This window comes from Dermacentor andersoni, chromosome 3, assembly GCF_023375885.2.
Source record: "Dermacentor andersoni chromosome 3, qqDerAnde1_hic_scaffold, whole genome shotgun sequence".
In the NCBI taxonomy this organism is placed as follows: Eukaryota; Metazoa; Arthropoda; class Arachnida; order Ixodida; family Ixodidae; genus Dermacentor; species Dermacentor andersoni.
The window spans coordinates 204150687-204176683 of NC_092816.1; the positions used below are offsets into that span (position 1 = coordinate 204150687).

Here is a 25997-nt window from a genome sequence, read left to right on the forward strand (position 1 = left end):
TACCAGAGTTCTGTTTGAGTAGCCTCTACCTTTTCACGTAAAATTTTATTGTGACTAAAAGCTTACTGCATGTTCGCCAGTGTGACGTGCACAGCTTTTAATTCATACTTTCCTTTATTTCTGCAAATCTCGACAGTAAGAGGACAAGCACATTTGAAGAACCAGCAGCAGCTACCTCATGCACATTTATTTATTTCATCATTTAAGTTTTCCCTATGAACACAATGTACATACACAATATATTTAAATATTCGCACAGTGCAAAAATTATGATATTTTTTAAAGAGAAGGAGGTAGCCAATTAACAATAATTTCTAATGGCATGGATAGCATATGCCTAGAGAATGGACATGTTATTGTATGTTCACCTGGCTTCAACTTCATTTGCATGCTTTTTTGATCCTGAAAAGAACCTGCAGACTTCAGTGACCCCCTTCTGCAGAGTCTTATTAACGTCAAGTGAAATGCACGTGAATGATATTATGCAGGTCAATGAACATATATCAGTATTGCTTCTCTGTCCATTAGGCAGTGCTAATGACTTGCGAAGAAAAAAAAAGAAACTCTTCTAATAATTTAAAACATTCATAAGGGATGGAAACATCGCCACTTGCATGCAGAGGTCATAAATATATATACAGGCTGTTCAAAGTTGGACTTTCAGGGTTTAAAAAAAAAAAGGCAAAGAGGAGTACACAGAAGCCATTTTTCTACCTTGGTTATGCGGCCAGCCAGTTGCAAACTGTGAGGATAATTGTCGTAATGTCAGTACTTAATAAAATGTGATAATTAACTTTTTATTTCTGCAGTTAGCATGTATGTTTATATTGAAAATTCAGAGGCGGTGCCATTTGCGGACTATTCCATTTTGTACAATTTTAATAGTGCGCCTGTGTCTCGAGATATGCACGTCTGAAATTTCAGCCAAAGCCGTCTCATTACGCATGCGAGGCCCCTCCATAGTGTGATGCACCTGTTGCGTATAGCGCTCTGTCTCACAAGAATGTGGGGTGACAGGCGACGGTGATTACTTTTCATTCTCGTTTCCATTCTTGGCCAGCGAAACCGAAGATTGACTGTGCGGGCGATGTGAGACGAGCCCTGTTTCTTTGAGCAATTGCTAGTAGAGTGGGTGGCAAGACGCCTTGCGGCTTAAGACTTATGCACTCAGGTGCATCGATACTGCCCTGTTTTTTTTTATAATAGTGGAAGCTTTGCTTGCACAATGATTGAAATGGATGCCATCTCACAACATAAAAGCAACAGCATCAGCTGCTATACAGCACATTATTAACCGCTAAAGTTTCCAGGGCGCCTTGCACATGCATAAAGAGAATTTACGACCTTGCATTGTCAGCGCTTAGGAAACGCTGGTTACTGGCCCGTATTCTGTCACCTTTTGAATATTGGAACGCATCCACCAGTCCTCATGACAGAGCATAAAATTGTGTCAACGTAGTCAAATTCATATTTATTTAGTTACACACAGCTCCGATTCCAGCATTACTTCGGAAGTAGTGGGAATAAAAGAACAACAAAACAGAAACAAATACATTGTGAATCCGTGGCCTACATACAAACAAAACATACAAACATTTTAAAAATTTGCTTCAAGTATACCATCATCATCATTTGTCCCTTAAGGCGGGGTATTACATAAGGGGGGGGGGGCTAATGCATCAATAAACACTATGGTCATTATTATACACAACGGTAAACAAAACTTACTATACATGCTAGCAGACAATGGGCAAGAAAAAATAAGAACAAAACAAAGTGAGCTACAAACCGGCAGTAGAAATCGCAACACAACCGGCAGTATAACAGAGCAGTAAAAAAAGTTAGACCTTGGAGTAACAGCGTAATAGTGGTAGGTTATGGGTTTAAAAAACATGACAATAGGTGACTAAATTTATCTGGATCACTTTCACTTACTATACTGTTGGGTAGTGCGTTCCACTATTCAATGGCAGTAGGTAAGAAAGAGTTGAAGGCATTAGAGGAACCATGAAGACATTGTAGACTCAGGTTGTTAAGGAGACGCTTAGAAGAGCGGTTGGGTGGAAGTAGAAGAGTGTTCCTAAGGTGTGGGAAATTATAATAGGGTTTGTGGAAAAGGGAAAGCTGTGAAATCTTCCTACGAAATGTTAGACTAGGGATGCTGAGGGATGATTTAATGCCGCTTATACTTGTATGCCAGTCATAGTTTGAAGCGATAAAACATGCTGCGCGATTCTGATCTGCTTCGAGCGAGTTGATAAGGTAAGCCTGGTGAGGGTTCCAAATTGCTGAGGCATACTCACGTTTAGTCTAAATGAACGTTTCATAGGCAAGCTTGCGTATGGGAACAAGAGACAGAGAAATCAATCTTTTCAGTAGGCCAAGTGATTTAGAACAGTCGTTTATAAGTTGGGTTATGTGTGCAGACCACATAAGCTGATTAGTGATAGTAACGCCTAGATAACAGTAAGAGTCAACTTGAGTGAGGGCTGTGGGATTAAGAGAGTACTGGTAGTTACTGGTTTCCCGCGTGCGAGTTACACACATGTACTTGCACTTGGAAACATTTAGGGACATGAGCCAAAGAGAGCACCAATTCACTATTTTGCTTAGGTCTTCCTGGAGTATTAGTTGGTCATTATGGGAGGATATGCGCTGATATAGGACGCAGTCATCGGCAAATAACTGGATTGATGAGTGAATGCTGTTAGGGAGGTAATTTATAAAGATGAGAAACATAAAAGGCGCGAGCACCGAGCCCTGTTGTGCACCTGACAAGACTGGACTACTTGATGACTTTAGGTTATCGATGACAGTGTGTTGTGAGCGGTTTGTGAGAAAACATTCAATCCAGGACGATACAAGTGAGTCAAAATTAAGGCAAGGAAGTTTCACGGTAAGATGTAGATGGGCGACACAATCAAACGCCTTTGCAAAGTCAAGATAACATTGGTTTGAAAACAGGAGTCAAGGTGGAGGTGAAGGTCTGTGGTGAATTCGAACAGTAATGTTTCATATGAGTGGCCTCGTCTAAATCCATGTTATTTGGGAAAGAAAAAAGAGTTCTTGTCTAAATGAGACGCAATGCTGGAGTACAACATGCGCTCTAGAATTTTACAAGGTATGCAGGTTAAGGAAATAGGGCGGTAATTACATGGACTGGAACGACTACCAGATTTGCGCATAGGTCCAACACTGCTAATTTTTCAGTCATTCGGAATAGTGGAAGAGGCAATAGATTGAAGGAAACTCAATTTCAAGAAGCAGCTGGATTGCGATTTGGTGCCCTTTAAGGCTTTAGCCGTTATGTCGTCTGGGCCTTGCGCACTGGAAAGTTTAAGGTTATCGATTGAATTGGAGATTTCTTGAGTAGTTATAATAACAGCCGGCGTTTCTGAATAGTGAGTAGATGGCAACATAGGAATATCAGTAGGAGGTTAATTAGTGAAAACCAAGCAAAAATAAGAGTTCATGACATCGGGATGCTGATTCACTGGAACAAGAGACGCATCCGAGTTGATCAACGCGATACTATGACATAAAGTACATTTAAGTGATAATAAGTTCCAGAATTTGCGAGCGTTGTCACACGGAATGCTCAGCAGGTCCTGGTGGAAATATTTGCGTTTTGATTGCCTCAGCAAACTTGTGTATTCCTGCAATACCGTGAAGTATTTTTCCCATTTTTGCGGATCATTGTGTCTTTTAAGTTCGTGGAAAATGCGCTTTTCTTTCCTAGATAGTGTTTTTAAGGTTGTTCGAATACCAGGGTCTGCCGGCATCCCCACGAATACGTACAAGAGGAACATGAGCATCAAGAAGAGACAAAAGTTTACGTTTATAGAGTAACCAGTTTGCTCAACTATTCTGGAAGAGGCTGATTGATGGAAGTCTACAAAGAACGATTCTAGCTGATTGGTAATTTCTGGAAAGATTGCTTTATTTTAATCTCGGATGTATTTAGTAGACGGCTGGCTAGTAGGAAGCTCTATAGCTATGTTAAAAAACGAAATGTTGTGATCGCTAACACCTTTAACATACTATAAAAAATTAATTAGTTAATTATTAGTAATAAGTACTAAATCAAGAATGTTAGTTGTGCGTAGGTCTGGTGACTACTTGGCTAAGGTTGTGCATAAGAACTGCTTCTAGAAAATCTTTGGATGTGCGGGTTGTAGTGATGCAGTTTTCCCAGTCAGTATCCGGAAAGTTGAAGTCACCGCATAGCACATGATTAGCACGAGGAAAATGGGAGATTAGATTGGATGTGATGGAATTAAGTTCGTTGGTAAATGAAATGTTGCAATCAGGGGGACGGTAACAAGAAATCGGTATGGTCGTGCTTGTCGGCAGTACTATCTTGAGGCAAAGGATCTTGTGGTGACCTTCAGTAGATAAGCGAGAAGAGAACAGCCATTATTTGATAAATACCAAGACCCCCCCAACGACCGGTCCTATCGTGCATATAAACGGTATACGATGGGTTGTTCAGAAGTTTATGGTCCTCGATATCAGAGTTTAGCCATGACTCTGTGATAACAACAACGTCAGTGTTATCATCCGTGATGATCGTTTCCAGTGTTTCTTTTTTTTGGCATGAAGCTTCGAGCATTAGTTAACGTAACTCTCATCGTGGAAAACGTGGGGCTCATTGATGGCGCATAACTAGGTATGGTAGAGTGGGAAAATGGAAGATTTGCAATTCGAGTTGATGGCTACTTTGTTATTTCTATGACTGAATCAGACTCGGCATCATAGACAAACTGTCTTCTATGATGAGCCTGTCAAAACGAATCTTAAATTGGGAGCCCATTGGTATACCAAACGAATATACCATATTTACTTGCATAATGATCACACCCCTGAATTTTGTCGTCACAATTCAATTTTTTTCCTTTCCCGTGTAATAATCACACCCTGAACTTGCAGCAGCGATATCTCATGTGCCAATTCTAGCTAATGATGATCGCACTTACCATCTGTTGAATGCTACATGAACGACTCTTCAAGAAATACCAAGAGGTCTGCACCAAACATTCCGAACATTCTTAAGCAGATGCCCCATTTCATTCCTTTCATCACTTTCTGCACTTCCATTAAAAAAAAATGTACAACCAAACTTTCCTTTGGCTTTATTATTTGTAGGTTTTATTATAGTTATGGTCAACAACAACAGCAAAAAAGGCGCTTTTCGATTTCTCTCGTCTGCACTTGTGGTCACGTAACAAATCGCGAGCGGCAACGATTGTAGACCCGTTTACACTAATACGTTAGAAGTGTACCCTATTCATAAGCCGACGCTTGTAACACAGCTAAGATATTCGCCCACCCATAACGGAAGAGTGCCGTATTAAGATAGTAGTGAAGACAAATGGCCGCAGTTTCCGCAGCGTGCCTGCCGTGGAATTCTGTCACTGGCAGCTAAGCATGCCCATCTCCGTTTCTGTCCCCTCAAAGTGGTCATGGCTACGTTATTGCTGCAAACTTGCTGATAGTAACAATATTATGCATTACTGATACGGAAGAAACTGTTTCAATGCACGTAATGTACTTATGAGAAGAAAATTGCGTTCGGCTTGCTTCGCCGGCTGCCATTTTTGTTTTGGTGTCCCGCACTATTACAATGGCAGCCACTTATTTGTTGACCTGTTGTCATTTCGCGGGAAATTTAACCCGCGTAATGATCACACCCCTGAATTTGTGTCAATTTTTTTTACAGAAATGTGCGATCATTATGCGAGTAAATATGGTAACTTATTCCGGGCTGCACCCACACGCATAGAGAAATCCTCACGAACCGCCAAAAAGCAGCCTTTAAGTTTGGAAGCTGCTTAAGGATGGTGGTTTTATCTTTAAAACATGTGAATTTGACGATGATGGGACGATTTTTGTTTTTCCGGAAGTGACCTAGTCTGTGTGCACGCTGTAAATCAGCCGCTGCAATGGAAAATTTAAGCTTCTCTGATAAGAATGAGGTTATGTGCATTTCCAATTGTGCCCAGCTTCCGTTGTTTGCATCGTGAATTCCCCAAAACAGCAGGTTAGAACGCCTCTGTCAGTTTTCCGCGTCGTTACATTTTTCCGCCAGCGCAACCCAGATTAGCGACGCAGTCGCTTGTGCCATAAGAAGGCTGTGAGTGACTTCATCAACTTCGTCAACTCTTTTTCTAAGGTGTCAACTCGAGCAGAAAGGGCACTGATCGTAGCTTCAATGTTCGTGTGGGATTAGTGCGAGTTCATTTAGCATGGTGTTTTGGGAAGATTCAAAAGGAGATACTGCTTTGGAAATAGATTCGAGTGAAGAAACAGTGTCGGTGACAGGGCCGGGGTTCAATTCTACATTGCCAGCCAGTATAAGCAGAAGAGATACAATGTGAAAAGTAATGTAACAGGAGCAACAGAGTAACAGGTGTAACAATTGGCAAAGGTTATCCGATGCTAATACGAAGCGAGGAAGCAGTGAGGGAAGCTTCAGGGAAGTGAGGCAAGCTTCATGCAGACCACCTGGCTTAGAAAACGATGCGAAAAGTTATACAAGGGCGAATCAGAAAGTCTTTGCCCCTTGCTTTTTCTTCTTTTTCTCTCTTTAGCCAAATTACAGCTGTAAATGCAAAGTCAACATAACCATTCCCAATGGTGAACCTTTCCTTAACCAGCCTGGCCTTATCTGCCGGTTGTTCCGTGGCACGGCACTGCTGTCAGTTTTTCAAGATGGCAGTTATGGTTCACACATCCACGCCGTACGAGCAACGAAGTGTGATTTGTTTTCTACGGAGCAAGGAGATGACCACCCATCGAAATCCACAGGGAAATGTAGCCCACGTATGGAGAAAGGTGTCTTGCTTTGAGAAGTGTAAGGTGGTGGTGTTGTGATTTCGCAAAAGGCCGTGAAGACTTGCATGACAATGAACGTTCGGGGTGGCCGCGTGCGTCACTGACTGACAGGGGCCTCTCAAATTTAATTCTGAGTTGGGACAAATGTTTGAAACAGTGTGGGGAATATGTGGAAAAATAGCATATGGTACATAGAATAATACATATAGTGATTACAATTACCAGTATGTACCTTATTTTAGCTAAAAGAGATAGGGGCAAAGACCTTCTGATTCGCCTTCGTACAAAGGAACAAAAATGGGGTACATAGCAGCGCAAGCAGGGGGAGGCCTTTTGGTTTTGCAAAAACATTTGGTTGTGCTATTTGATTGCACTAACACGAATGGGCTGCACTCATAACTCTAAGCCGCCCCACCCTCCAAAACACAAACGGACCACGCCAACTGTGCTGCTCACAGATTGCTTGCCTGTTGCTCACGGGCTCCTCATTCAGCGCAGTTCTGCAAACAGCTTAATCACTCGCATTCGTCCTTGTTGGTCGCATCGAAATCGTTCTTAGCCATGCGGTTTCTCAGCCTCGTTTGACCAACAGTTGGTTTGACTCGCCGCCGAAACGGAAGATGGCTGATGTGCCTGTTGATCATTGGCAATGCATGATGTTGCCAGTGAAAAGAAAGCACACGGCTATAGATTTGGAAACTAAGTGCTTCTAACCAGTGAGGCTATTGTCGCGAACATGCTTGCATCAGATAGTGATGGCGACGACGGCAGCGATGACGCGGTAGGGCAGGCTGCCTCAACGTTGTCCTCACAGGAGGCCAGGCAGAGGATTCAGTCCCTCCGGGGCTTCGTTTCCGCGAGGCACCTTCCGCTGCACTACATACCGCATTTACTCGCATAATGATCGCACTCGCGTAATGATCGCACCCCTGAATTTGGTCATCAAAATTCAATTTTTTTTTCTTTCCCCGTGTAATGATTGCACCCTGAACTTGTCACAGCGATATGTCGTGTGCCAAGTCTAGCTAATGATGATCACGCTTACCATCTGTCGAATGCTACGCAAACGACTCTTGGAAGACATACCAAGCGGTCTGCACGCACCAAACATTCTTAAGCAGATGCCTCATTTCATTACTTTCATCACTTTCTGCACTGCCATGACTAAAAAAAAGCTGCAACCAAACTTGCCTTTATTATGTGTAGGCTTTATAATGCTTGTGGTCAACAACAACAAAAAAAGCACCTTTCGATTCTTCTCATCTGCACTCGTGGGCACGCAACAAATCGCGAGCAGCAACGATAGTGGCCACGCTTACACTGATACGTTAGCAGTGTACCTTATTCATACGCCGACGCTTGCAACACAGCTAAGATATTCGCCCACCCTTAGCGGAGACGTGCCGTATTAGGATAGTAGTGAAGACAGATGCCACAGTTTCCGCAGCATGCCGGCCATGTGTTTCTATACCACTGGCAGCTACACGCGCCCATCTCTGTTTCTGCCTCCTCAAAGCGGACATGGCTACGTTATTGTCGCAAACTTGCCGATATTAACGCTATTATGAATTACTGATACGGAAGAAACTGTTTCAATGCATGTAATGTACTCGCGAGAAAAACAAAAATCGCGTTCGGCTTGCTCCGCTGGCCGCCATTTTTGTTTTGGTGTCCCGCAGCAAATGCGGGACGAAAAATATTTTTTTTTTTTTTCTTTTCGCAGGAAATTTAACCTGCGTAATGATCACACCCCTGATTTTGCGTCAATTTTTCTGACAAAAAAGTGCGATCATTATGCGAGTAAATACGGTAAATCACCTGGATGCCTTGGAGAAGGATGTCTGCAAGCTTCACTTTGTAAAGCATGCAAGGCTGATGGGCATAGGCTTTTCTCGTGCAAGCCAGTGAGAAGTACATGGCGAGATGCTTGTGGCGATCTCGCCTCAGCATTTCGTCTGGATTTCTCAAGCTGACAGGCTGCCGCGGCAGCCTTCTTGCAATTTTTAAAGGGCCCCTTTTGGCACCTCCAAAGCGATGACTCGGCGGTGCTTGCATATCACTTGCCACCCGTGACACCTCTTTGCAGTTGTTATAGCAGTGCCATTCTTTAACGCCGACAGCCGCGACTTGTTGCATGCGATCGGAGCGCCCAGGAAGCAGTTAAACAATTGAACACAATCAGCAGCTGGATGAAGGAAGTAGAGGAGAAGGGGCACGCCATTATAGTTTTCTCACATCAGCTCTCCCATTCCCCTATTTGGATTTTTTCATGCAACCCGGTTGTAGCAATTATTGGTTATAACAATGGAATTTTCATGGCACTTGAATATTGTTATAAGTGGGTTCAATTGTATCTACAAGTATCAAAACTCAAAACTTTCAGAAGGCTTGTCGTATGGCTCATCCGAGAGATGCCAGTCTCTTGGTGGTGTGATGGGACTCAGGTTGTGAAATTGAACTGTCTCCTACTGTGAGGTCATTCATTACTCACATAAGGCCATCACTTCAGTTAACAAATCTTCGAGGTTACGCGAAGTTTCTTCAAGTGCAGCTGTTATTCAAGGTAATGTATACATATTCATTTATTTATTTACTAATGGGTGGGTTCGAAAAGTTGCTCGGGCCCCAGCCCCCTCCGGAATAACAAAAGCTTTCCGCCTATGATGGTAACTGTGCTGCCCTGTTCTGGCAGTGCAAGACGTTATATACCAAAGGTACACTTACTTCCAGCAACTTTATTCAAATGAAATTTGCTATAGGCGAGTTTGCTGAAACTGCAATATATAAACATTGTGTTGCCTGTCGGTCTGTTCCATGTTTGCAGCTGCTTGTGCACTACCTCTGGAAGTAAGCACTATGTCTGGGCCAAGGTATTTAAAAAATGTGTGCTGTTTACTTCAGTGCATCACATCATTCAGATGTTTATAGAAAACTGCCATTGTAAGTTGCTCTTGCAAAAAAATTTTATATTGTTGCTTCCAGAATACATATTTTGAGCAATGAGCAAAACTCACTTCCTTGTAACTGATATTGCTTCAGATTCTGCTTTTTGGTCTTTGTTATAGCCATGAACGACCCTTTGATACAGTGTGTGGCAAGTTGAAGTGTAAATTTACTTTGATGTGTCAATTGATCACAGTCAAATCCCACCACAATATTTTAATTTTATTCGTTCGTCCACATTTTCTTAGTGATAGGACTTGCATGGCAGTTTAAAGTTTTGTTCTCTCTCTTTTTTCGGGGGTAGCAGTGTCCATCCTGACTCCATTGAAAAACTTGTTGAAGTAGAAATGTTCACTCATCGCTGACATCGTTGTGTCAGCAATTCTTGTGCATTATTTTTCTATGGCACACCACCTTTGTTATGCTGGAAACCTCATTGAATCTGTACTGTATTTACTCGCATAAGGAACGCACCCGGGTAATAAACAAACCCCCCCCCCAAGACACACGCACACACACACTTTTCCAATCAAAAAGTGTGTTTTTTATTTTTCCTTGCATTATGCTCACACCCCGAACTTGCTGCCGCGAACTAGGAGACACATGGTGCAATGCAGTATCCGATACGACTTCCGACATGCCGGAACGTCAATTGGATCCAAAGCCTTTTTCTGTGCCGTATTGCTAAATTGGACACCCGGCATGTAAAGAAAGTAGGAGGCGGAATACAATTCGGCAGCCGATACAGCATCCGATACGACATCCGACGTACTGGAACCAAGGAATTTTGCTGTGCCATAGCACTGTATCGGACACCCATGCATGCCAGGCATCTGATCTCGCGCTGCAAAACAGCGAAACCTCAGATCCGGCACATCAGACGCCGTATTGGATGCCGAATCATACTATGTCTCCTACTTTTTAAAAGTGGCAGCAGAAAAAAAAAAGCACTCAAACCTTTAGCCCGCATAGAGAATGCACCCCCAACTTTGTGCAAATTCCTCTGGAAAAAAAGTGCCATCATTATGTGAGTGAAAAGGAGTCAGCTGTATATATTTTTTTATACTGTACCACTATCTCTAGGAGGTAACAGCCAAACATCCTGGTAGCTGTGTAGCCATTTTACACCTTGTTGTGCATGGTGCTCTCTGCAGGCCATGTGTAGCAGGTTCGTTGGGTTTGCTTTCCTTTAAAGTCATGGGCTTTGATTTTAACCTAGACTGGATTCATGTTTTTCAAGTCTTCTTTTATGGCCACCTTGTAGTGTAACAAAGATGCACTGCAGCAGTGGGAACCCCATTGCAGGTGGCAGCACGCACCCTGGGCGACCTGGTGCGCAAGCTGGGCGAGCGGGTGCTGCCTGAAATTGTGCCCATCCTGGAACAAGGCTTGGACTCTGATCTGCCCGACCAGCGCCAGGGAGTGTGCGTTGGGCTGAGTGAGATCCTGGCCTCGACATCGCGTGACATGGTGCTCACCTTCCTCGACAGCCTCGTGCCCACCGTCAGGTACTGGTGCAGGACTTGTCCATTTGTCTAGACGGTGCCGACAGATGAGCAGTAACTGAAACCCGTTTATTCATAGTCATTGCCCCGCTGGGGCGTCTGCATCAGGTGGCGTTTGGTGTGTTGCGACGCCACGTACCCAAGCATACAAGGGTTGGAGTCTCCCGCATGTAGCCGTGCGCGGCTTAGCTATGTCTGGGGAAAGGGGGATCCTGGGGGTTGAGCCGACGCCGGGTGTTTGGACCTTTAAGGCCCCCTGGCGGAGGCAACACACCCCTTTGGCCTCTGCTTCAGACAGATGGCACCCCCAGACTGACCCAGCCGGGGGAAATCGGTAGTTGCCTTTTCCTGTCTCTCTCTCACTCCAACCTTCGTCTTTCTCTCATTTTTCATCTTTCCTGTCTTCTCCTAGCTTCCGCTTACTTCCAATTTTTCAAAGCAGCAAGGGTTAACCATGTGTGAATCACCAAGTAAACAGCATGTGTCAGGCCAACGTTAGGGCGCTCTCACGGTGACAAAGACCACTGCTGCATCAGCCGGGGCAGCCCATTCGCGGGGTGCTGGGCAGTCGATTTGGGGCGGAAACGGAGGGCAATGCTCACTCGGGCAGCATGCTGCACTGCGCAGACCTCTACACTGAATATGTCAAACATTTAAAAAATTGAATACAGTTAAAGCTTGATATAAAGAACTTCAGTATAATGAAATTCTCGCCGTAACGAAGTATTTAACTTTAACACGTCACGATTTGTGAGGCGTGCCTCGGCCATGGCTGTGCGTGGCTGTAATGTGCCGCGTGTGCAAAGAGTGGGCGTGCTGAGAAGGCTTAAAATCATGTGAGCTGTCTTTCCGCAAGTTTAGTATTGAAGGTTGAGTAATCTAAAGTTTTGGTGACCCGTCGGAGCGAGTGGCAGACAAAGCGTTCGCTTCCCACTGCCACCGCTTTTCATGATCGCGTCGTCCTCGCGTGGGCAATGTTATCAGCCACGGGGGTGATGTGCACACAAAAGCATGGCTGGCTTTGCTTAATTCATACCATCTATGTTAAGGTATCGTCGACGTAGCATGAAAACCTATCATTCATCGCTGACTCCCAAATTCATCAAAATGAATTATTTTCTCATATAAATTTGCTTTCCTCGATTGCCCGATAATTTGGAAAATTCTGTGGCCCCTTTCAGTGTAAGAAAAATCGATTGGCGACTGTACTTGTTGCATAAGAGGTGGCATTTTAATACGACAACATTTTGACATAATGAAGCAAATTGCCGGTTTTACCTACTTCTTTATATCAAGGTTTAACTGTAGTAGATCTCGATTTACGAATCGAATTACGTTCAAAACCCGCGATCACTAAATCCTGACGCACCAAAATTCTCGCCGCAACAAAATATTTTCGGACCGCCAGTGAACGCTCATAGGATGTGGGGATGCGCGACTCTCCCGCATCCCCTGATATGCTGTTTTCCCCACATGTCTCGCGTCTCCTGTGATCTGGTTTTACCGCACAGCTTAGTGCTGGCGGCAGTCTGGTTGCAGCGCTATACGAGAGATGGCGTGAGTGTTGCGCTACTAGTGCCACCCAACGGTGGGGATGGTCGGACGGGACAGGGAGCAGGCTCTTCCTCTTGGGCTCGGGATCGGCAAGCGGCGCGGATGTTCCATGCTTGCCGCCGATCGGTGTTTCTGCAAGACTGTCTCGCGAGGCCTTGTTCGAACGCGCCACCGTTAGCGTGACCGTACGTGCGAACGACCAGGCATCAGTGTCCAGCTAGGCGCGAACATACTCGCTCGCTATCCGGTTGTGGTGAGTTGAACTTCCTAGATTTGTCGGCCAGGCATCGGCATGTTTTGTGGATAACAACTCGGCTAGCAAGCATTAGTGTGCAGTAAGTGCCGTTGTGATTGTCTGCACTACTGTGTTCTCGTTCCTTTGTCCCAAGAGCACGAGTGAGACCCCCACAAGGAGTAAATGCATTTCATATCTTGCGACAACAAAACTCTTTTTGACAGCAATCCTGCAATAACTAAGTTTTCTGAAACGACAGTACGCATATCTTCCTGCATAATGCTAACAGTGTCGACAATCAGCAAATGCGTTGGCTGTGTCCGTATGTTGTGTAAATTACAGTCACAGTGCGCTTGCGTGACCGCCACCATTTTTGTTTATGAAAAGACAGCGGTGGAGCACTTGCACCTGGCAACAGGTGACAGTGATGATAATTGTGGTTTATCCTTTGCAACAGGTAAGTACTGCATAGTGTCCTGACCAGAAATGTAATATAAATTGGGGGAAAAAAAGTAAAAGAAACCAAAATAAAGTGGAGGCAACCTTGCAGTGGGTACATCTATATCCTGTGTGCCATCACGGCATGGGCTAAAGTAGTGTGTAGCGCCTGCATGGCATACTGATCCGTAATTGCCGACTAGCCTGATCCACATCCACACGGGAAGACTCTGATAAGTCAGATGACACTATGTGCTTTGTGTACCGCGTACATGAACATGTGTGTGCAGGGTGGCTGGTGTGAGCGGTTGGTGCTAGGGTGTCTCAGCTTTGTGTGTTGCAATTAGATTGTCTGCTTTGCCAGCTTACCAAGATGCCGCCTTCAGTCAAAAAAGCTGGAATTTTTGGCACTGCGAGGTAAGGCTGCAATTACTGCCCAAGTTGATGAGCATGTCAGCTGCTTCATAGCCATTCAGCACAGATCATAAGCTGACAAAGGAAAACTTCCCAAAAGCACCCTCAATGACAGCAGTACTGCCAGCCTAGTGCCACTATCACCGACCAACACATGGGGTGAATTTTGTGCCCTGGAGAACGAAGTTCCAGATGGCCTCTGCATTGACAAGTTAATTCAAACGGATGAAGACGTTATTGTGCATGAGGTGATGACCGATGAGGCCATCATAAGTAACATGTGCAAAGCTGCCTATGCCGAGGACCACCTAGGATAAAACATCAAGAGAAGAAGACAAACCTTCAGGATGTATTAGACGCCTTCAACACAATTTGTTCGTTTTTCAATGAGCGAAACAACGGCGTGGCAATGGACCACTTCTTGGAGTGTGAACGCAGAGCTGTCAAGTTGCCGCAAGGCAAAGCTCGGCAAAGTAAACTTTGCAACTGTAGGCAATAAATTTTTGTTTTGCAAGCCATTTCCTTGTCTTTTCCGCCAAGGAAATTCCCTAAAAAGCTAATTTTTTCACTTTCCCTTACAATTTTATTATTGTGGGCTTCGACTGTATTCGAATGTTCACTATTCAATTCGATTCGGTGATGTTCAGTATTCGCACACACCTAGGAGAGGTTAGAGACTGATGTTTCAGAATGCTTATGGGGTCATTGTCCCTTGCCTCACTTTTTTTTTTTATTTGATTTGTGACTACAGCTTATGGCTTTCATCCCGACGCTTGACAAGAAAAAATTTCATTAAGCTATTAACTGTAGTCTAACCTCTACATAATGAATACGAAGCTTATAACAGAGGAGGTATCAAACGTTTCAGGTTAAATTGGCAATAAAGAATGTATTGTGCAACGAATGTCGGATGTAATGAAAGTATTTTCGGCTATAATGCGGTTTAACTGTACTAAAAATAATTAGATCAGGAAAAGGTTGTCTAGCAAGCTGGCATGTCCACACAGTGTTTTGAGAACATCTCCGTCCGACCAGTGCCTAAAAGCAGGTGTTCACAACACTTTTTAAAGTTTGTCCAACATTCATTGGGTTGTGCCTCTTTCCACAGCTCGATGAAGGCAAAGAATGCCAGTGTGAGAAGTTTACTTTCGTGGTTCTTCATTTCTCTCCTCACGCGCAGGAGAGCCTTGTGTGATCCCCTGAAGGAGGTGCGCGTAGCCGCAGCGAAGACATTTGACAACCTGCACTCGACAGTTGGCTCCAGGGCTCTGGACGACATCCTATCCCCATTGCTCATGCAGCTGGTGAGATTATTAAAGATCACTGTTTCTCAAGCTGCAGTTCATAACTAAAATTCTTGCTAAAATTACTAGAAGGAACTCCAGTGCTGCTGTTCAGCTACCATGGGAACGGTAGATGGTACGCAGATTATCTTTGCGCTTATGGCTTTAGAAGTTGTTGTGGCTTTATTTACCGTATTTGCTCGTGTAAGACCAGTGCCCCCACTTTGGCGCACAGAGATTTGGGAGAAAGAAAGTTTCACTAAGCATCATGCCCATATCCGCACGCTAGTTTGGGAAGCCACTGCTAGATGGCACCAATTACTGTTTCAGATTGCTCTTTAAAAGTGACTTGACATCTGCATCAACCCACATTTCGAGGGGAAATTTCAGTGCAGTTGTTCCTAGTGGATGGCCAAGGACAATCCCCAAAAAGGGCCCCACTGGTTGTACGAAATGGTTGCTGCAAGAATTGTGCACGTGAACTTTGAATGCGTGGCGTGCAGCTTTGCTAGAGATCGTCGTCGGGAGCCTCAAGATGACCGAGAATTTAAAAGATTGAACAAGGAGGAAGACCAGCTTGTGGAGAGTGTGGATCAGGCAAGCTCATCATATGAAGGCATTGGAAGGGCGAATAAGTGTGTTCATAGTTAGCCACCAGTGGTTGCATTATTCTGCGTAGTAGTCTGAGCACAGTTTGAGGCTTCAGTGTGTAGCCATAAGCCTGCCATAAGTGTAAGGCCTGCATCCTGTAAAAAATTGGAAAAAGAAAAAAGTGTACTGGTCTTACTCTAGTAAATACGAACTTGCACTTTATTTCTGGATTTCCAAGCAAATGTTTCTTTTTTCTTAACCCAGCAAGGCAATAGGTCTCTGCACATATGCATAATCATTTGTGAATATAATGCAATAATTTGTTGAAAATGGTCAATTTGCAAATCAAAGTCGTTTGAGGCCAAAGGACGAAGTTTGTGCAAATCCACGTAATAACCCATCATTTTAATGCTGGCTGAAATGCCATGTTTGCACCTGCTGTTGAAACTAGCACCAGAATTCCCTTTGGTCATTTTTTTAGGACATTTTATCATCGTGGAGAATCGTCTATGGACGCAGCCCTGAAATCTTTCTTCACTGCAAAAAATAATGGAAACAGCTTGTAGAACGTATGTGTCGCCTTACCATTCTTAAGATTTGTGCCCTTACAGAGACAACAGCATTGTTCATAAGTAGGTTTAAAGATTGTCTTTAAGTGTGTGTGTGTGTGTGTGTGTGTGTTTTTTTTTTTCTTCTTTTTTTGCATACAGAACCATTTCTTGTAGGTCATGTTCAAAGTATAATCTAGAACGTGCCTACTGTTGGCACCTTCAAATCTAACATTGTTTGTGTCAATGTTTCAGGGCCAGGGTGACTCTGTACTGGCTGAGAACACACTGGACGGCCTACGACAAGTGATGGCCATCAAGAGCCGTGTTGTGCTGCCCTACTTGATACCACAGGTGGGACAGTTTCTTGGCTTCATTGCAGGGGCACTTTGCTCGTTTGTTTTCTGTTCCTTTCTTTGTGCGAGAATGGTAACTTTGCGAGCATGAAAAGTTGTGAGACTTATTTAAAAACAGTGTTACACAAGCAGCCCTGACGTAAATATGAAGCAGGGTGGGCATTTGTGTATTCGTGCGGTTTTCTAGACGGTTGGCACGATCGGTGCTTTATGAAAAAACTTAGTAATTTTGGCTAATGGTATCAGAACAATAAAGCAAGACCAAAATAAAAGGCCAGCAAGTGCTTCTTTCTTTTACTCGTCTGATGATTGAGTTGAGCTGCTTAACAGTGTCTCAATCTGTGAAAAAAAAAAAAAAGAAAGGTGTGGTTTTATAGGCCATCCGCATAAGACCACTGAGTAAGTGTCATGCCTTTGTTACATCAGCACTTTTGCATTCATCCTCTTGTCATCAGTAGATGCAAGAACGAATGTGCTGTTTCACTGGCTTGTGGGTGTGCGAATACTGAATATAGTATAACCTCATTCATACTTGTTGAAAAAAACCGTGAGAAAGAAACACACGATCCAAAGTAACTAAAAAATTTGACACAGAACTATTGTTGACATCTACATAATGGGAAGCGTCATGTGGATTGTTGCAGCACAAGGTGCCGATGCGCATCGAGCTGCTGGTGCTCCGGTGGCCCGAAACGTATTTTGTTGTTTTCCCATTGCGTGCTGTTTTAACAGAGCGACAAGAAACCGAAATGAAAAATGGAATCTGGATTAATTTTGACATTATGGTGTTCTTTAATTTGTTGCTAAATCTAAGTGCACAAGTGTTTCTTTATTTCACTGCCTTCGAAATGGGGCGGCCGCAGTCAGGATCAAACCTGCAACCTCAAGCGATGTCATAGCCATAAATCTACCGCCGTGGGCACGGAAGTGTTGATTTGATGTGTGACTGCTTCTGTAGTGTCGCCTAGACCCTGCAGTGAGCTTTAACGTGGCTCAGCTTCTGTACACCTTGCATAAGTAGCCCACTTGACAAATTTGCATGGTGTTTATTTTTCAGCAATAGCAGAAACGTACCGCACCATACCTTGAACTTAAATTTATCCCGTTTGCTCACAACCGCTGTTGTTTCCGTAGTAGCAGCATTTCTTTGCCTTCTCAAGGTCGTTATTCATTCGTTTCGCAACTGCGTCGGTTCTACTCTCTCTGCCTCCCCTCTCCCGTCCTTTCTACCATTCTATCTAGCTTCCCTCTGGAGGCCTTCCGTGTGACGGAAAATGGCATGTTTGCTCTCCGCTTTCTCTGTTTGCATACACAAGATTGAGCCACAATCGTCAGCTTCCCTTGCATGCTTTCACTCGCAGATGCAACATACAACGCACGGTAACAGTGTTATCGCCCTTGGACTTTATACGGAACATCACGGCGACTGCCTCTTCGACAGCGACAGCAAAAATGCGCTTGGAGTGTGCTTACAATTGCTGTCGCAATAAAAAAAGGTGTATATTGTAATGAACATCAGAAAATTTAACGCTAAGCTTTACGCTTACCAACTTTATTTTCAAGAAACACTGTGCTGCACATGCTCAGAAGCCTACTCATATTGCATAACAAAAGCGTTGCTAGGTATCAGTAACCTAGGTACCTAGGTACTCTTATTGAAGGGAACACCAAATTAGTATATGAGCACTGATAACAACTCAGTTCACCTACACAGGCCTGGAAAGTATTATTTATCTATAGAATGTCTGTTGAACGTCTGTGCTTTTTTTCCCCTGAAGCTGAGGAAATAGAGCAGTTATCTTCTCCTGAATACCAAGGAGGTTTTCAGTTTAATAGTGGGCTCTACTCTGCTTAATGCCATTCTTTTATCGCTTAGAAATCGTAGCTTTCGAGTTTCCTGCTACAAAACGGAAGGATGGCAGGCAGTTTCTGCACGTATTGGGCACAACAGACTAAAACGGAAACCCACGCATCAGGTGACAGGGGCACCGTTGTGCGCAGTGATCTGTGTTGCACAGATCGACCGTGGTCGACACCTACAGGGTGCCTTTTCACTGTCGGGTTCAGCGTCGTTTTCTTCCTGCCGTACATTCCCAGATTGGGAGGCCCATGGCAAGTTTGCACGACCCCCTTCCTTCCTTCCTTCTTCCTGGATCCCTCTGCCGTCAGTGTACAGTAAAATCTCGTAATTCACAACTCATAAATTCGAAACTTCAGATAATTCAAAGTAGCCGCTATGGTTCGTCCAACAATGTATAGAAAGCAATATCCAACGTATCCCACTAATTCACACTGAAGTCCGTATCGCCGCCGATAATTCGAACTCCGCACCTTCGTTGATATGGAGAGTGCTAGTGCGAGAGCACGTTGGCGACGCTGGCATTGCCGCTTGAGCCGTGCAGCTTTGCTCTTTCAATCTGGGGCCCTTCGTTGAGGCCCAACTGGAGAGAGACGCGTTTTCGCCAGGCCAGGCACGGCCAGCGCCTCTGTGGCAGGTCGATTCTCTCTCAAGACCTTCAAGATAAAAACGTGGACACAGTGCTGCGTGTTCTTTTTTTTTTTTTTTTTGTGTCACGTTACATGGCGCCCGTGACATTTATCAACACTCACAATACCAAAAAGCATAGCCTGGAATCGCTGGAATACGTGTATGGACACCACCTATACATGTTGTGGAACTCGGCAGCGTGCAGCTGGTGCAGCTACGAGAGTTCAACGGAGACCAATGTCTTAGCAGGTTGTGGTGCACTTTGCAAGTGCATTTTAAGACACCCGCTCTTGCGGCAAGCGATGGCGACGGCGGCGGCCACGTAAAGGCGCATTTATAGTCCAACGTTCTCGGCGCGCAGGTGAGCGTCGCTTCTGGCCAGTCCCGCTGCACTGCTTGCATTGCGCCAGCCGAAATACCGTCCCCTTTGACGCACGCACTGTCAGCTGCTCTCTTTGGAGCATGTGCGGAACGATCGCCAACCTGAACACCGCTTTCGAATGGCTGTCTGCGACCGTCGGCGAAGCGTCATAGCATTGAGGGCACCCTTTTTTCTTTGTGCAATGCATTGTGGGTCGACGCAGTCGGCGCGATGAACATGCAGATGGAGCAAGAGTCATCTCGACGTCGGGCACGTCGACCCGTGTTGGTCGCGTCCGGTTACGTTGGCCGCACCAGTGCTTCAAACTTGTTGTTCTCACCAATGCAACGTAGCCTGTGCCTGTGCGCTAATTCACATTACGGAGTATCATAATAGTCGGTAAAATTTTTCTCTCACTTTCATTAGTCCGAATTTTGTATAATTCGAATTGTCTTAGCATCCTCGCAGAATTCGAATTGATTAGCTTTTATTGTAAATGCATCCGAGAGTCAGCATGCTGTCACATGATAGCTTCTAGCCTGCCATGTAAATTCAAAGCTATTCTTGTGACGGGTCGCTCAAAAGTACAAGAAGAGACTGATGTACAGCTACGAATGGCGTTCGGAATCTTCAAGGGGCCACCATACAGTGATTTGCAATGGTGAACTATGGTCATCTCAACGTTACTAGACTAGCTTCAGTTGTAAAACTCCCCGCCCGCGCGCTTACAGCCGCTGTCGCCACTTCTGTGACAGCCGCCAGATGGCAACGCTGTTCCATCGGGCTCCACTGCAGACGCCTCGTCACAGCCTTGAGCTCGTGCAGACGGGCAGTTTGCGCGTGTTTCACGCTCGCTGGCGTTCTCCCTAGTCCGAATTGGTGATACCACGAGAAAGCGGTATCCACCTACAGCAATATGATTTATCGCACCAGTTCGTTAATACTGAAAGAAGGGTAAACTGCACGAAAGGAAGAAATGCATACAGCAAAGCGCAGAAGCTGCGTTTCTAAATGTTGTGTGTTTCTTCCCGTCGTCTTAACGTTTCACGCAGTTTAGGCTCACGAGCCTGAATATCTGGCCAAAGTGCGTGATTGTAGGATGATCTTCATCCCCACCGAAGCTTCTCACCACGCCAAAGAAGTGCTACAAAAAGAAAGATGAGGTCGGTCTTTCTACACACAAGCCACAAAGAAAAGAAAAAAGAGAAGAAAAAAAAGAAAGAAGTCGGATTTTTCATTCCGTGAAGGTGCTTAATCAGCGAAGCTGAAACGTGTGGCCCCTGTGTTTATCACTGGGTTAATCCCGAGGGTTCATTAAAGTATTTCTCAGTTATGAGGTTACACACACAATCGGCTGCGACGGAGAGAACGACGTCACTGACGGTATGCCCGCAGTCCGCAGTTGTCCCTTGCATTCGATGTCTCAAGCTAGCTCGGCGGCGTGGTTAGCAGTTTACGCCTGCGATTTGCCGCTTGTGATTCTTCGAAATTAAATTTCTTCAAAATTATATCTTTCCGTTACGTAAGACCATGAGTGGCTCATACCCCCGTAAACGCGGCCTCCCCATTACGACGACAGAAGGAAGGAAGGAAAACTTTATTTGGTCCTGCAAGTAGTGATAATTAACCACTAAGTGGGCCGCTCCCACGTCGGGACCGGAAGGCCAAGCCTCACGGCCACGTCGTGAGCCCGCTGTACAGCCCAGAACTGTTTATCCAGGTCCAGGCTGCGAAGTGCAGCCTCCCACCTGGACGCATCCTTAATCACCGAGTCTTCAGTTCTTTCGCAAGACCAGAGCATGTGTTCGAGCGTGGCTAAAGCACCACAATCTTGGCAATAAGGCTCTGTATACGTCTCCGGATGAAACATGTTCAGTCTCCCTGGGCAAGGATAAGTACCAGTCTGTAGTAAGCGTAAATTAAGTGCCTGAGCCCTGTTTAGTTTAGGATGTGGCAACAGGTAAACCCTGCGATTAAGAAGGTAATACTTCGTGATTTCATTGTATGTGGAAGGAGAGTCTCTGTTCTCGGGGAGTACCGCCACGCCGTTGCGCGGGGCAGAGTGGAGGGTAAGATCTCGCGCTGCCTCATGAGCGGACTCATTGAGATTTGGAGGGGCTCCCTTGATCATCCCAAGGTGAGCAGGGAACCAACATAAGTAGTGTTGAGAGATCTCACATGTCTGCATAATTTTAAAAGCAACCTTAGCCACCGAGCCCTTCTCAAAGCCCCTAACAGCAGACTTTGAGTCGCTACATACAAAAGGCCTGCGCCTGTCAACCAGGGCGAGCGCAATAGCCGCTTGCTTCGCGACCTCTGGCCTATCAATCCGAAGGGTAGCAGCGTTAACGACACTGCCCTCATTGTCCACGGCAAATATGGTAAACACCTTTCTCTCCTCGTTAAAAGAAGCATCGACGAAGCCAACCTTCTGATTCTCATCACGAATAAGTCTAAGCTGGAAAGCCCCCCTGGCCTTTCTTCTACTCACATTTCGCTCCGCATGCATGTTCCTGTGAACAGGCTTGGCGTGATACCGTTGACGGACCTTCAAGGGAATACCGACATGAAGCTGCGAAATCTTCTCCTGAGGAACACCTAACTCTCTCGGAATCTGCCGACCCACGCTATTCGTAGAGAGACGCACCATCTGCGTCCTCTCCTGAGCCTCAGCTATCTCATCCAAGGTATTATGAACTCCCAGCTGGAGATGTCGGTCGGTGCTGGCGCACATTGGCACTCCCAACACTTTCTTGGTGATCTTCCTAATCTACGTGTCAAGCTTCTCCTTCTCTGATGGTTTCCACTTGTGCATGGCCGCCACATAAGTAAAGTGACACAATACAAATGCGTGCATAAGTCTAATCAGACTATCCTCCTTGAACCCCGTCTGCCTGTTGGCCACCCTCTTCACTAGGCGTACTGCATTTTGTGTCTTGGCAATGATCTTCTGGATCGTCACCGTGTTGGTGCCGTTCGACTCAATAATCATCCCCAGAACCCTGATCTTATCAACCCTAGGTATGAGATCGCCATTTCCTGTACGAAGTTGAATGCTCAGCTGGTCCACGGGTATCCATCCCCTTGGCTTGGGTCCCCTTCTAGTGGTACTGCACAGCAACAGCTCCGACTTGGAGGGGGAGCACCTTAACCCCGTCGGGTCCAAATAATTCTCAATTACATCTACTGCCTCCTGCAGAACACTTTCGATATAGCCCTCACTACCACCGGGACACCATGTGGTCACGTCATCTGCATACATGGTGTGCCTACCCCTCAATCTCCAAGAGCTTCTTGCTCAATCCGACCATGGCCAGATTGGACAATGTGGGCTAGACGTGGCCCTTTGAGGAGTGCCCCTGTCTCCAAGATTTAACGTCTTTGACGACGACAGAAGTGAAGTGAAATTCTACGCTGGAAAGATGAACGGCCACGCAGCCAGCTGTGGAAGACGACGACGAATGCGGGAGCAGTGGCACAAGCGCGTGCCGTTGATTTCGCAGAGAGTTCCCGGTCGGCACGAGGAATCGCTCTGTTTCATGCCGAGCGAAGCGTCGCGTTGCTGGGAGCACAGAAAAGGTGGCGCGCCGAACTGTCGACACCGTTCCGATAGCCGCCTATGCAGCCAGGCACGCAGCACGTCGGCATCGCCTGCTGATATTCTTAACAAAGTCGGCGAAGGCTACAGTTTCGCTGATGACATGCTTGCTGAAATTCGCCGTCAACAACGAACCACAGAATACACCAACGCTGCACCGTGTGCTTAGTCCGGCCCGCCCGCGTAGCCGCCAGTGAGGAAGTGAAGCCGGGCGCGACTGCAGCGCCACGAAGGCGCGGGCGGGGTGGCGGTTCCGCGCAACGGCACCGAGTTTTAAAACTGAAGCTAGTCTAGTAATGTTGGGTCATCCCGTACTCTCACTTTCATTGACTAGGCGGTTTGTCAGCTTTCCGAGTGCCCTGCAACTGCTGCGAATCAACTTGCTTTGATATGGAATCAAACTGTAGCTTTAGTTGCCAACACCTGACGACACAACTCCGATTAGGCCTAACAGTCGTGACGCAAATTATCCACTGGCCGATGTAACAACGGGCCGCGTGCCGCCACAAAAACCTTGTCTCTAATATGTTCCAACGAGTGGCTCATCAGTTGTGATGACCACATGTATGGGTTAGAATGCCTCTGAAGTAGCGGTGGGTCTGTGGGCGACCAGCCGACAACTAAGGCGTGCATGCGTGCCAAGTTCGTCTGTGTGCTTAGCTCGCATGTGAGCAGAAAGCTCCGCACTGTGTGAATCAGCATAAGTGTGTGACGCGCAAGGGCAGGGGCAAGCAAGCCCAAGACCCGCGACAAGGAGCCACGGTTCTCGGAGGCCAGACGCGGGATTGACAGTAGTTGACTGAGCGGTGAACAGGTGGCGTGAGTGCAGGGAGGACAGCGGCGCGAGCGTGCGAGTGTGCGGGGAGAGAGTGGCGAACGAGAGAACTCGGAGTGTGGTTGTGTGCTGCAGAAGGTTGGCGTTCGGGAAATAAAGCGGTAGTTCGGGACAACGTGTGGCGTGTCGTTGATCGTGACAAGTGAATGCTAAACATGCGTATCTGATACAATCTGCATGGCTTCCAGTGGAGAATCGATCTTCGCAAATGCTTTTCTGCTTTCAATACATGCTGCCTTTGTGTTCCGTGTGTCCGCATAGCGTTAATAGTTCGATTGGTCTCGTCTACCTGGATGAACCTTGTATTGATCGAGATTGCACGCCGTGGGAACACTGCGCTCATTAAGATACCACCCACAACCTAGCTTTTAACTGAATATATGCACATTCAAGAAACGAAATAATAAATATTCGATTCAAGAATCCAGTTATTTGAATGTTCACAGTTTGATGCGAAATCAAATATTCAAGTATTCACACACCCCTACTTATAATGTGAGGTGCTTGATAGCAACCGAGAGGTTGTCTTTAAGGCACCGTGCATACTGGAAAGAAAAGCAGCTCCAAGAGCCTTAACTTTGGAGGGCCTGCAGGGCCTGCGTTTTGTATCGGTAAATTTAGTTTTCCATTGTTGTCATCCTTCTTTATGGACTTGGGTGCGGCCACGTCGATGCTACCACAATTGATTGCAAAGGAAGGTTGGGAAATGGCCCCAGAAAGCTGATCTGGAACTACAAGATTCAGTGCTTGTCATCAAAGGCAACATATTGGTCTCTGTCTTGCTGTCATTTATTTCTTGCAGTAATCTTGTTTCCTGTTTCCTGGTTACAGCTGACAACGCCTCCTGTGAACACCAAGGCCCTGTCGCATTTGTCAGCTGTGGCTGGAGAGTCCCTGTCGCGGCACCTGCCCAAAATCCTGCCTGCACTGCTGACAGCATTCAGTGCTTCGCTGGACACACCCAAACAACAGGAGGTGGGTGGGCTCACTCGTACTGTGCTAGTGTAGCCCTGTTGTGCACGTACATATATGCTGCATATACTGAATGTCCAAAATCGGTGTATCCCACACACTATGGAAATCCACGTAAGTGAAGGTTTCTGTGCTGTTTGCTTTGATTAACAATGATTAGTTGTGATGCTGGCAGCGAATTTGTAATTTCTTGAGCGTTTAGTCCTATACAATAGTGATGAGTTGATGTTACATGTTACCTCGCTTGCACCACTGCTGTTTGTCTGCACAGTACACAGAACATAAAGGGAGAGGTGTTTGCTTGAGGCATTGTTGTGCGCCACATTTCATAACCTCTGAGACAGTCGAACATTGTCATTGCCTCACGTGGCACATCGCATTGTGGCCAAAAGTGTTAAACTTTAATTAAATTATTGGGCTGTGCGTAGTTCATTTATTGCAGTTAAACCTCGATATAACGAAGTAGGTAAAATCAGCAATTTGCTTCGTTATAGCAAAATTTTGTTGTATTGAAATTCAACCTTTTAGGAGCAGTAAACAGCGCAACAGGACGAAGAGAGAGACACAGACCAACCAACCAGCCCAAATGTGTACTCTTCGATTTTTTATGCAAATAAGCAGTCGCCGATCGATTTTTCTCACATGGAGAAGAGCCACAGAATTTTCCGAATTAGCAGGCAATTGAAAAAAAGCAAATTTTATGAATTGGGAGTCAGCAACGAATGATGGGGTTTCATGCTACGTCGACGATATCTTCACATCGGCAGTACGAATTGAGCAAAGCCAGCCACGCTTTCGCTTGCACCCCACCCCTGCTGCTGACAGGTCGCCCGCACTGGGGCGACACTATCACGAAAAGCACCAGCAGCGAGGAGCGAATCCTTCATCTGCCTGCCGCTACAACGGGTTACCAAAACTCGAGATTATGCAACCTTCAATACTAAGCGCGCAGGAAGACAACTTAATGGTGTCATGCCATCTCAGCATGCCCACTCCTTGCACCTGCGGCAGATTACCTCTAAAGCAGGGTGCGCGGCTGCGT

The 25997-nt window shown here is 45.7% G+C and overlaps 1 protein-coding gene across 1 annotated transcript in view; it reads left to right on the plus strand.

Annotated features, from left to right (window-relative positions):
- The window catches only part of l(3)80Fj (lethal (3) 80Fj), a 378408-nt gene that overhangs the window by 291524 nt on the left and 60887 nt on the right, over window positions 1–25997 (plus strand). Inside the window, exons 42-45 of the mRNA XM_050172680.3 lie at window positions 11083–11285; window positions 15104–15227; window positions 16601–16699; window positions 24815–24958. Of these exons, the coding sequence (XP_050028637.2) occupies window positions 11083–11285; window positions 15104–15227; window positions 16601–16699; window positions 24815–24958 (570 nt within the window). The remainder of the gene's footprint in view (window positions 1–11082; window positions 11286–15103; window positions 15228–16600; window positions 16700–24814; window positions 24959–25997) is intronic.